Source organism: Astyanax mexicanus, chromosome 22 (genome assembly GCF_023375975.1).
Source record: "Astyanax mexicanus isolate ESR-SI-001 chromosome 22, AstMex3_surface, whole genome shotgun sequence".
In the NCBI taxonomy this organism is placed as follows: Eukaryota; Metazoa; Chordata; class Actinopteri; order Characiformes; family Acestrorhamphidae; genus Astyanax; species Astyanax mexicanus.
Genome location: NC_064429.1, coordinates 1,726,371 through 1,738,524, shown reverse-complemented (window position 1 = coordinate 1,738,524; position 12,154 = coordinate 1,726,371). Strand labels below are relative to the sequence as shown.

The 12,154-nt window shown below is 38.3% G+C and overlaps 2 protein-coding genes across 13 annotated transcripts in view; one reads left to right on the top strand and one right to left on the bottom strand.

Annotated features, from left to right (window-relative positions):
* The window catches only part of LOC103031784 (membrane-associated phosphatidylinositol transfer protein 2), a 99,399-nt gene extending 92,011 nt beyond the window's left edge, over positions 1 to 7,388 (top strand). For 8 of the 11 annotated variants that reach the window (XM_049470857.1, XM_049470861.1, XM_049470856.1 and 5 more), the window contains 7 exons: positions 459 to 575; positions 683 to 802; positions 1,563 to 1,717; positions 2,384 to 2,533; positions 2,965 to 3,148; positions 4,488 to 4,616; positions 4,841 to 7,388. In XM_049470857.1, the coding sequence (XP_049326814.1) occupies positions 459 to 575; positions 683 to 802; positions 1,563 to 1,717; positions 2,384 to 2,533; positions 2,965 to 3,148; positions 4,488 to 4,616; positions 4,841 to 5,206 (1,221 nt within the window). In that variant the 3' untranslated portion in view covers positions 5,207 to 7,388. Of the gene's footprint in view, positions 1 to 458; positions 576 to 682; positions 803 to 1,562; positions 1,718 to 2,383; positions 2,534 to 2,964; positions 3,149 to 4,487; positions 4,684 to 4,840 lie in introns of all 11 variants that reach the window. The other 3 variants (XM_022686768.2, XM_049470865.1, XM_049470862.1) reach the window with 2 other exon arrangements.
* On the bottom strand, positions 7,389 to 10,792 carry arl6ip4 (ADP-ribosylation factor-like 6 interacting protein 4). Of its 2 annotated transcripts, none has more exons than XM_007239699.4 (6): positions 10,668 to 10,792; positions 9,649 to 9,834; positions 8,906 to 9,271; positions 8,383 to 8,500; positions 8,186 to 8,280; positions 7,389 to 8,031 (listed from the first exon to the last, which is right to left on the bottom strand). In XM_007239699.4, the coding sequence occupies exons 2-6, from the start codon at positions 9,827 to 9,829 to the stop codon at positions 7,922 to 7,924; spliced, it is 870 nt and encodes a 289-aa protein (XP_007239761.3). In that variant the 5' UTR covers positions 9,830 to 9,834; positions 10,668 to 10,792; the 3' UTR covers positions 7,389 to 7,921. The 2 variants fall into 2 exon arrangements, with proteins under 2 accessions (XP_007239761.3, XP_007239762.3); XM_007239700.4 differs by having other exon boundaries at positions 8,211 to 8,280.
* Between the last annotated feature and the right edge of the window lie 1,362 nt (positions 10,793 to 12,154).

The window sequence follows — 12,154 nt, the reverse complement described above, 5'->3', positions numbered from 1 at the left end:
GTTGAGGTCAGGGCTATGAGCTGCAATCCTGCTACAATGGGAAACGGCCTTCAGCTGTCACAAAGTTAAAAGCATATATATATTTGTATGCTGTAGTCTAAACACAGTCCTCTCTCTTCCACCTGCAATCTGTAGTCCAGTAGATCCTTGTTCTTCTGGAATGCTTCTAACCTGAATAGTCAAGCATAATGCAGAGAACACATTTCCACATTTATTACTCAAACCATCAGTTAAAATTGTGCTAAATAATATTAGGTTTATGTCTTGAAAAAAGCACCTGGTGCATTATTCATATTATTTCTATGTTGATGTTGCTTCCAGTGTGGACCTCTGCTATAGAGGAAAAGGGTTTTTTACACTCCTAACAAAACTGTTTTTGACATAAGAAAGCAAAGAATATTCTAATAACATACAAAACGCTTCTAGCTCATTCCTTTTGCCTGGTATTTTCAAATTAGGTGATGAGGCACGAGAGTTCCAGTGTTCTGGAGCTGCATGGCAGAGAGGTGTCAGAGTTTACACCCTCCAGGCCGCGTGAGAAGTGGATGAGAAAAAGAACTCATGTAAAGATTCGAGTGAGTTTTCAGATCATAAACCTCTTTTTTTGGCAGCAAACTGTAAATTAATTTTGGGATTACTAGAATCCCATAATGGAATTGTATTGATGTTCTTGTTTGTTTAGCAGAATGTGACGGCCAATCACAGAGTAAATGATGCAGTGTTCACAGAAGATGCACAGAAAGTCGTGACAGGGCGATTTATGTATGGACCACTCGACATGGTGACCTTGGCTGGTGAGAAGGTAAGCTCACCAGCAATAACTGAGGAAATGCACAATAATAAAGCACTGGTAAATAATCACACGAGCCAGCTGATATGTTTTTTCTACAGTATGTTGAGATGCAGCCGCATAGTTCACGTAGGCGCTGATGACACAATGTAGTGACGTTTTTTAAGCCTCTCACTGAACTGCTCTGACTCTGGTCTGATCTTTCGGGGAAAATGCTCTTATGCTTTTCAGTAGGTGCCTGGGCCAAAGACTCTCTCCAGGACAATCAGTAAAGTAAAGCAGTGGAGAGACAGGGGGCATGTTCTCTCAGCTGGTTTGTAGGAGAGCTGCTTATCGTTACATCATCATTGTGGTCTTTTTCTTCTTCATGAAAACCATATTGTTTCTGTCCAATAAAATAAGAATCTCCAGTTTTGTCCATTTTTATTTTACTATTTCATTTAAACACACAAACTTAAAATACCTTCATGAATTAACAACAAATCTCAAAAAACATGACCAGAAATTTTTGCTCTTTTGTGGACATGTTTTTTCACTGGAAAGCAATATGATATAATCACTTCTACAATTTTAATATTGTACCTTAAAATATGTGACCTGTAGAGACGCTTAAATTTTTTGACCAAGTTTACTGACACATTTCAGTGCATTTCTAAGGGACCAAAAACTATATATTGATCAAAGCATCTGGAACAGCCCTACAAACGTCAAATTATACAAAGAAATGTGAAATTGCTTGTTCATTACTTTATTTGTGTATCCTTTTGTTGAGGTGGATATACTTATCATGACCCAGCCACCTTCAGGGGAATGGGAATACCTTCATACAGAAGTGACCAACAGCAGCGGCCGTATCTCGTACACCATTTCAGAGCAAGAGGGAAAGCGACTGGGTGTTGGCGTCTACCCAATTAAGATGGTAGTAAGGTAGGACAGTATTTTTAAAGATATTCTCACTAAAACTAAGGATATCAAATCATGGACATACCGTCTAAAAAACATTCCCTAAAAATTCTTGAGTACATGTTTGTTATGTAAATAAAAGATGTCATATGAAATTACATTAATGTTATTTGTGATTGAAACTGCTGACAAGAGGATTGCACCCAGTTACCAAAGAAATAGAAATGTAAAGGTTGTCAGATTGTATGAGAAAGTGTGAAGATTCAGTAAGGGTTTTATCATAAGAAGGAGAGGAGGTATTAATTTGAATCTGGTTGCAGCAGTATAAACATTTATGGTACATTTAAACTGGTTTTGAATGAGTTCATGCTGATCCAGTTCTGCAGTTTATTGATAATACAGGTTCTGCAGGTTCTGCAGTATTAGAGATAGCACTGGGACTAATGCACAGAAGGAGAAGAATCATTATTTTTTTTTTTTTACTACAGCCTAATTTAGATTTCAGAAAAAGGTGGTGTTGGTGTAATATTCAGTGCACTATTTAGTGCAAGAGAAGGTAAATAACTGGTACCTAGTGTGTCCTCTTTGTATCGTATTTGCGATTTGTGAAATGTAATCATGTAATATTCGTTACTGTATTATCAAGGCAGTTAATAGGTTGGAATAAACATCCTTCTTTTTGTGTTACAGGGGTGACCACACATTCGCTGACAGTTATCTGACAGTGCTCCCACCTGCCACTGAATTTGTGGTGTTCAGCATCGATGGCTCGTTTGCTGCTAGTGTATCCATCATGGGCAGTGATCCTAAAGTGCGTGCGGGTGCAGTGGATGTGGTCAGGTATGATAGCACACAGACATACACACAAATATATTTTACATTCTGAATGCAAGTAATCTAACATGACAATTTGACCTAATGGTAATAAAAGTTGCAACATTTTATGTTGTAAGTTTTAATCCTGATTTTCTAAACTGTGATATGTCAAGATAAGGACGACTGTATAAGTAAACTAAGTATACAATAAAGACACTTTACTAGTAATCACAGTTGCTAGTTATTAATTGCTGGTGCAAACTCAGCAGCTACAGAATTGCCATAAAGTTACGTGGCATGGGGGTGCCATGTATAGTACGTTTTAAAGTCTGGAAAAAGTCTGGAATGGCTTATGTTATTGATGTTTGTACACTATATTAAACACCAACAGTTTTATGTATTTTGCATGGTGGTAATGACCTGTGCTGGTCTTTCTCCTCTATAATTCTGTGCAGACACTGGCAGGACCTGGGCTATGTGATCATCTATGTGACGGGTCGCCCGGACATGCAGAAGCAACGAGTAGTGGCTTGGCTCTCCCAGCACAACTTCCCTCACGGCATTGTGTCTTTCTGTGACGGCCTTGTTCATGACCCTCTTAGACACAAGGCCAACTTTCTGAAGTCCCTCATTACTGAGGTGTGCATGTTTTGCAGGATTATTGAGTTTTGACATGGCTGTTGAGTGCTAAGGAGCTAATATTTGGTATTCTCATGTAATATGTCATAATTTGTCATTTTACACCTGCAAAAGTTATTCAGACTGCAAAAAGCATTCGACTTTGTAGACACTACAAATACTACACTACACTACTGTTCTAGTACAAAAAGATTTTTAACTATAACTGCGAGTACATACAGAAGAAGACCACTCAATCAGTGTTCATATTTTTTTAATTGACATAAACTAATTGTTTTGTTGCTCTAATCTAATTAAAAAAATAAAAACAGTTAGAATAGAGGTAAAATTAATTCGGAGATATCTCATTTGAGAGGCCAAGATGGATAGTTTTAAACACTAGAGAGATTATTAGGGAGGTTGTTAAAGTGTTGCTTGACGGCTGCTAAACACAGATTGGTGGATGAATGTTGCAGGTGGTTATTTTATCCCAAATGGTTGCTACAGTGTTGCTAGGTTGTTGCAAGGCTGTTACTTTGTTATCCCATGGTGTCTCTAGTATCCACTGTGGTTGCTAAGCAAAGAGAGTTCTACAGGAATAGATAAATAAAGTGTTGTAAATGGATAGACCATAGACTGTGTATAGCTGGACAGAGCATCGTTTCTAAAAAGTGAAGCCACCACAGGTCGGGCGCCCCCTGCTGTTCGGTTGCAGAAAGCTGTGTAACCGCACCCGTCCCCATAGGTTTCAATGGCAAAACAGAACAACTTTCAATCACGTTTTTTTCTAATATACTGTAATTCTACCTCCATTATTTAAACGCAACAGCGAGTGTAACCTCTGCTTATATTGTCAAATTTTTATATCCCAGCAGAATTAGTTTTTTTAAAACGTTATTCAGCTCTATTTAAAACAGGTGTGGTTATTGTAAAAGGGCTGGTTATGGGCGGGACCAATAACAGACCGTCAGCTCCGCTCAGCTCTGCTCTGCAGCCTGTGACCTCGAGGCAGCCCTCAGGGGCGGGGTTGTTTAAATGCGCAAGCGGTCTCTCCACAGTCTTTCTCCCTCCTCTGGTCTCTACTGCGCAGAATCGGGTGTCAGGATCGCCAACATGGAGGAAGATTTTGGCTTCATTTTCATTGAATGAATGAGAACGGGGACACGGCGTCCATCTTTGGGTAGACATACATTGAGTTGTAGAGGGATATAGATGAATAAACAGATGTTGAGAGACAGAGAGAGTTGTGAAGAGACAGGGAGACAGACAAAATGTGGAGACCTTAGATTAGAGTTGTATTGAGAGGGACAGAGATAAAAGATCCTACGTTAAACAGTTTTCTATTCTGTTGTTTCTACAGGCTCAAATGAAAGCCTGTGCAGGTTACGGCTCCACCAAAGATATCTCTGTGTACACCTCCGTTGGTCTGTCCCCCTCTCAAATCTACATTGTTGGTCGACCATCCAAGAAGATGCAGCATCAGTGCCAGGTAGACCTCTCAGCCTCGGCCACTCTGACAGCTCACATTAATGTTTACACTACCATTCAAAACTGTGGTATGAACGTTTTTAATATAATAATTATATAATAATAATATTATATATATATTATTATAATATATGTTATTATAATTTGATTACAGTATATGTGTATGAATTTTCAGTGGTGATCAAATCTGAAGGTGAAGTTTAAGATTTCTATCTTTATGACCAGTTCATAACGGACGGCTACGCGGCCCACCTCTCTCAGCTGGAGTACACGCAGCGCTCCCGTCCGGCCAAAGCCAGCAGCACACGTATGGTCCTGCGCAAGGCCAGCTTCGGACTGGGTGCCAACACTGACTTCTTGCGCAAGCGTAACCACGTCCTGCGCAGCATGTCCTCTCAGCCAACGCCCAGCTCACCCACCAGTGTTCACATGAAGCCGGAGCGCACGCAGAGCCAGTCCGATGGTGAACGGATGCAGACGGAACGGGTGGAACGTGGCCAGGCCCAACGGAGCATGAGCCTGGCGGCTGGCTGCTGGGGGCGCAGCAGCACATCCAAATTGGAGTCACGTTCTTTGCACCACAAAAGCTAGAGGGAATAGGAGGGGCTGGAATTAACAGGTTGGGCTTCAGGCTATTAAAATAACTGTACCATTTTCAGCCAAACCTCTGTGTGCCATATCTGTTTAATATAATCATATAGCACAACACAATGTCTCATTACACGGTTTTATACAGTGTTTTATCAAACAGGGAAAAATGCAGTTCTTTAGCTTTTTTAGTATTCATGCATGATCAGGCAGAGCCTGTGAAAATGTGCCATAACTCATGATCAATTAATTTTCCTTCTAGAAAGCTTCTAGAACGTTTTTTCAGCTTCATTAAAATACCTTTGACTGAAGAAAAATGTATTCTATAAAAGCATGCAGTTTATTGACAGGTTTGTTTAATGACTTCTTTTATAAGTGTACTCTCGGAAGGGTAACGTCTGTTACTAGACAATAAGCTAGTAGAGGTTAGATATAAAAAAATGAAGAAATGCTGGAGTATTTTTTAAAATACCAACACTGACTCCTAACACAACAGATGGAATCAGCTTGTCAAAGGTCAAAACTGATAAATTGGCAGCAGTAGACCCTACAGTGCTACAAAATATCTACAGAAACTACATCCAGCATGAATGGAGTGTTTATGCAGTCCATTGGACTATTTTTGAGGGACTATTTTAAGAGTAGGATCAACATGGGAAAATCTGATTATGTTACTATTTTGGTATTTAAAAAAAAAAACATTATGTTCAATTCCATCGCACATAAAACCTCAAACCTCACCCAGACTGATTGCTCCACTGAAATTTTTTTTTTCCACTCTTCAGTCCAATCCAAGTGCGAGCCAATTTCTGTATTTTTTTGTCAACTGTGTTGAAAGCTGGTTTATTGTGTGAGTGTGTGTTCAAGAGAGAAAGAGAAAGCAATTAATAGTATATTTATGATTTTAGCTTTAATCAATCAGTTTTACAGTTTTTTAAGCTGCTGCTCTGTTGTAGGCTGTTCTGTATGGGATATTATTTGTGAGTGTAAGTAAATATGCAATGTGAGCGTATCTGTATAATTATGAAGCACCATATGTACACTGGTTTACAAAAAAAGGTCAACATTGGGATCATATTTATCTTTTTGCCCATATTAGTTATGATTCATAAGGGTGATTTCTGCAGGATTTACTTGACAGTTTATTGCTCAAGAGAGTACTTCGTTTTTGCTGCGTTGTGCATTACTGATACATATTTATATGCAATTTTTAGTAAAAGTGAATAGACTCTTTTGGCGGGTAGAATATTTTTGATGTTGCTTTGTTTATTCATGTCATAAGAAGTGTCATTAATGGCTTGGGTAAGCCTTTTTCAATGCACAAGCCCTTTTAGAACTGTTTCTTGGCTGCACCCAAAACAATGGATGTGTTTTGATGTTACACTGCATTTATAAGTAGTCTGTATAGCATCACTTTACAAGTTCACATATAATAAAGAATGGTCAATATTGTATAGATTATGTAAAAATGTAAATGTAATTCCGTGTTGGGAGTTGGTCAATGTGAGGTTGTTTATGTATCTTTTTAAAGATGGTGGATCATTTGAGGTTTATAGTGCTGAAATAATTTAATGTGAATTATTGCATATTACTGTACCAAATGTTGGTCTGGTTATGTTTAATAAGGTGCCCAAATGACTGCAAAGAAACAGCAGTTTACTTTGAACTCAACATATAGTCTGTTTTCCTGCCGCTGCAGAGGGGAGGTTAAGAGGCTCCAACAAGTGTTCTTTCTAGTTTGTGGTAAAAAACATTCAGATCTTACCGAAAGCTCAAATGTAATAATCTTAATTGCCTCCAATGCAGAAACCAGAGTGAATTGAACCAATTGCTTTTTAAGTTTTTTTTTTTTTCGCTCACCCTATTGCTGAAAATAAAAAAGGCTACTGTAAATATATAGCATCTATTTCAGAACCTGGTAATGCCAAATCAGGTAAAACCCTGTCATAGTCTTAAACCAAAGTGCCTCTTACCCTGAAATCCCATCACATAATTATGCATCTCATAGGCACAAAAACAAAGTATTATTTCTTCACAAATGGTTGAAATATTCAACAATTCTAACTAAATTATCTTTGTCCCAGTAACCAGTTTCCAATGTTGTGTTTTATTGGTACAGAACAAAGCAGGCTTTCTTTACAGGGCAGTGATTATGCATTTGTAAATAAATCAAGTTTCACTGAAATTCTGCATTTATTTGATTTTATTTGGTTTTAAATTGACAGTATTCATTTAACTCATGCAGCCATTTGCTTGTAAACAGATTTACCACTTTATAGGCACACTACAAATCTGTAGATCGGGGTAAAAATCTCAACAATTTGACAAGACATTTTTACACATGAAAAGAACTGGGTCAGATTTTCAGAATTCTTCACCTACATTCACTTAACCAACCTCCAGATTTTATATTAAACCTCAATGTCAATTACTGAACTAATCACAGCTAGGTCACACTAGTCCCCATTTTGTTTATGCCATTGCAGGTATTGTGACCAAAATTATTGCCTGAAGAATTACAAATATCCCAATCAAATGCAACAGTTGATGTCATTTTAAAACATGTAAATATGTGGATTATGATGTCAAATAAATATGGCATAAGACTGTATAGTTATTTAATAATGCCATTTACATTCCAACGCCTCAAATAAATATAGCATCTGTCTAAATTCTGAAGATGTACAGCATGTATAAGTAAAGAACAACCATGATATGCTATTGACTGCTTACGGATTCCTCAAGGTGGAGTTTTATATTCTGTTGTTCCTCTACCTGTTGATTCCTAGTCTCTTCTGGAATGTCGTTCCGTCTGCCTTGGTGCTTTGCTGTTGGTAGAAAAACAAAAGTCTAAATCCCTGTCCAGAAAACCAACCCTTTATTTGTATAAACAGTTTATAGAAAATTACATTCTGGACTATTTTTGATTACTATTTTAAAGTGTGTTTAAAATACAAGAACAAAAAAAAAAAAAATACATACAACACAATATAAATATTACTGAAACCTTGTTGATGTCTTTGTGGCGCTCTTTGCTGACAATCTCTTCCAAAACCTCTCCATCTCCCCTTATGAGTCTGTGAATAATAATAATCAAAACAAATAAAAACAGATTATCAAAGTAATCCAATGTCTTTCTTTATGAATAACAAAAAAAATAACGTTAAAAGGCTCCACACCTGGTGCGTCCTGTTTCAGGGTCAGTGACCCGCCGGATGACACTCTGTCTGGCTTCATATTCCTCCTTTGTCATTGGTCTCTTAGTAGAGAAACTGGCCTTCTGCTCATCTGTCATCACTGAAATGAATGAAACACAATCCACCATTAAAGACTGGACAAAAATCTTTTCTAGTTCAATGAGATTATAGACACAACTGCTGACACAGTTTCTGATCACTGGACCACAGTTAGCTGAAGCGCTGTTAACTCAGTGGCCCGAGCATCCAAAGAACATCCAAAACATTTTAACCACTGCTGCTTTGAGAATGCTCAACTGCCCCACTGCAGTTTGCTTTCCATTTATTGCTGGGATATTATATGAAATGATGCAGCAACAGTTGGGCTATAGTCAAGTGTGACTGTATGGCAAGTGATCCTGATAAAATGGCTAATGATGCACAAGAAAGACACAACATTGTCAGACTTCTAACTTCTACATTTAGTTTAGAAGACATTTCAGCAAGGCTTAAAGGGATCCCGCACCTGGACCATGTTCTGCAGCATCGTCATTCTGCCAGGTCTCCAAGTATGACTGCGTCTTTTCTACTTGAACCGATCCTGGAACAGGAATGATCAGCGGAGCTTTAGTTGCTACTTTTTCAGCTTTAGCTGCTAATTTCTTTATTTTCTTCAGTCTTTTCTTCTCCTTCTTCTCTTTCTTCTTTTTCTTTGCTTTCATTTTTTTCAGTCGCTTCTTGGTCATTCTGTGCTTTTTTTTTTTTTTGGCCTCTTCATCGCTGGACGAAGTGGAGGAAGATGATGAAATGCTTGATGAAGATGATGATGACGACGACGACGACGACGATGAGCTCCTCCTTCTTTTCTGCTTTTTCCTCTCCGTTTTCCGGTCTGAACACAAGTACATGTGGCTTAATGCATGCATAGAATTTCTACTTATTATTTTATGTTTTTTTATGACCGATGCATTCAGCCCTAAAAGCATTAAAGAGAATGCACTTCAGAGAATGCAGTTAAACACGTCACTGTCACACATTACATCTCAGTAAATACATGTGATTTGCTGCTGATGTAAAGATTAAACTTGCAGGGAAAGACTAAAAAACTACACCATCTGCTTCAACAAAAGTTTTTAGAATTATGTAAAAACATAAAGCTTACATGCTTTAGAAAGAAACTTTATGTGTTAAAACAATAATGGAATGGTATACAGATTGACTACTTTGCAATGGTGATGTTTGTTGTTGCCACACAAAGAAATTACCTACCTTTACTCATGCTTTTGTTAGACACACGACCATGTTTTTTTTGAGAGCTTGGGCTAGCACTGCTAGAACTTGAAGATGAAGAGCTGTATTTCCGACGTTTCTTTTCTGTTCTTCGCTCTCGTCCTTGTCTACTTGTAGACTTCCTCTCACGAGACCTGCTGCGAGACCGGCTTCGCCCCATCTGAACTGGACCATCGAAACATTCACAAAGGGTAAAAACACAAAAGGCTTTCTGTGAAGCACTAGGTTAGGATTCAAAAAACGTAATCCTTTGTTCAAATAAAACAAAGAATATTTTAAAAAGAGATATTTTAGCTCTTTGTTTTAAAACAGATTAAGACATAAGTTACAAAGATATCAGCTCTAGCAGCTCATGACAAAAGACGTTTACCTGTCCTGATTATTTAATAGGTTCTTTATTTAAGAAAATAAACCTTACTTATCCTTAATGAAATTTCACTTAATATATTTGATCTATAGTCAAATTAAAATAGCCATTTACTTTTATTTTCTGTGGTGCTTAAATGTTTGTGAACCCTTTGTATATATGTATATATTTCTGCAAACGTCATTTCACAGTACACAATATCCTAAAAAACAAACAGCAGATAATTTGACCATGAAATTAGAAAGGTTTTTTTTAAATCATGGTGGGCACAGGCCAGAGATCTTCACAGCATGTTTGTGGGAGTGTATTCTAGCTCATCAGGCAGGAAGAGGTTATTAAGCCATCTAGGAGACTTAGTTCATGTGAAAAAACTGTTTTATACAGAGAAATAATCAACAGTTAATGGAAACAGCAGCTGCAGTTATTGCTGCAAAGGCGGGTCCACATACTTTATCTGCTCAGAAATTAAACACTGGATCATTCTCCTAAATAATAAATGACTTCTACTGTCTCTTTTGTTTAATTTGCTTGCAATTATCTGTATTTAGAATTATTGTAAGTGTAAAGTCTGATAACACTACTGAATATTATATAAAAAAAACCGTAATCTCATATAACATGAATTACTTACCGAGTTTCAGCTTTAATAAGAACTATCTCTCTTTATTATCATTATTAAATGACCACAGCGCTCAGTCTCTGCCCTGCTGCTGCTGCTGCTGCTGCTGCTCGCTCTGCGGGTAGAGAGCAGTCAACTAAGAGCCTGTGCTGCCCCTACAGTCCGGAGTACACACTCACTGAATATCCCAACAGTGTATGTATTGCTGCAGACTGGAGCACCTCCAAAGAGGAGGGGCTTACCTCCAAGTGGGAGGGTCTTACCTCCAAGTGGGAAGTCCACCAACAGTATACGGCTCGAGACTGAGAGCCTGCACCACCACAGCTCCACCACCACAGCTTGCTGGGCGTGGTTTCCCCCGCATATGCGTTTGTGCGCGAGACCTCTCTCACCACGACTCCGGCGAATATCATAATAAAAGTCTTCCGTGATTATTATTACTATTATTCTATTACATCGAATTTAATGTTATATAGAATGTACTATCACAGTATATTATATTATATTATATTATATTATATTATATTATATTATATTATGTTATATAAAAGTCTACATTGTAAGGCAGGGAGACCTCACTCACCACAGCTCCATTTCTTGCCATTTCATTCATGCTGACTGTTAATTAAAAAGAAATTCCAATTACACATTTATTGTTTATTATTTAACTGTTATATAATAAAACGTACTATAGATAGATATATAGCTAGATAGCTAGATACTTGCTATCTTCTATACTTAATTTATACTTTTACTGCACTACCTCCCCAGATAGCCAGCGACTTTGGCCCGGAGTCGTTTCTAAGTCGGCACTGCTGGTTTAGAGTCGCAAGCAGAAAAATACTTCTGGCCCACAGCTGGCCCAGTGTCACTTTCTGAGTGTTCTACATCAGTGTGACTGAGCAGTCGTTTTGGTGCTGGTGAGCGACTGTCGCACCTAACCTGTTGATTCTCTGAACACAGGTGTGTACTGGCTCAAATACGGCAGACGACCCTGTACCAGCACTGCACTAACAAAGTGGAAAACTGACTGTTCCCTACTGTTAGCACTTTTCTACCAAAGCTGACTTGTATATTTTCTTTTTATTTACAGTTATAGATGACTCCTGTCAGTAAGAATACTTACTCCCGCTGTTATGCTGCTCCTCACACACACACGCATGCACGCACACAAACACACACACACACACACACACAGCCTGTTATAGTACACACACACACACAGAGCCTGTTATAGTACACACACACACACCCACCCACAGAGCCTGTTATAGTACACACACACACACCCACCCACAGAGCCTGTTATAGTACACACACACACACACACACACACACACACACAGAGCCTGTTATAGTACTGCTACACGCACACACACACACACACACACACACACACACACACACACACACACACACACACACACACACACACACAGCCTGTTATAGTACACACACACACACACACACACACAAACACACACACACAGAGCCTGTTA

What these genes read in the sequence shown, in the direction of transcription:
- arl6ip4 (XM_007239699.4), bottom strand. Translation starts at nt 9,829, where the DNA reads ATGGGGCGAAGCCGGTCTCGCAGCAGGTCTCGTGAGAGGAAGTCTACA. An exon ending in TGCTGCAGAACATGGTCCAG is followed by an intron (nt 8,501 to 8,905) that starts GTGCGGGATCCC and finishes CATTCATTTCAG; the next exon opens with TGATGACAGATGAGCAGAAG. An exon ending in CCTGAAACAGGACGCACCAG is followed by an intron (nt 8,281 to 8,382) that starts GTGTGGAGCCTT and finishes TATTATTCACAG; the next exon opens with ACTCATAAGGGGAGATGGAG.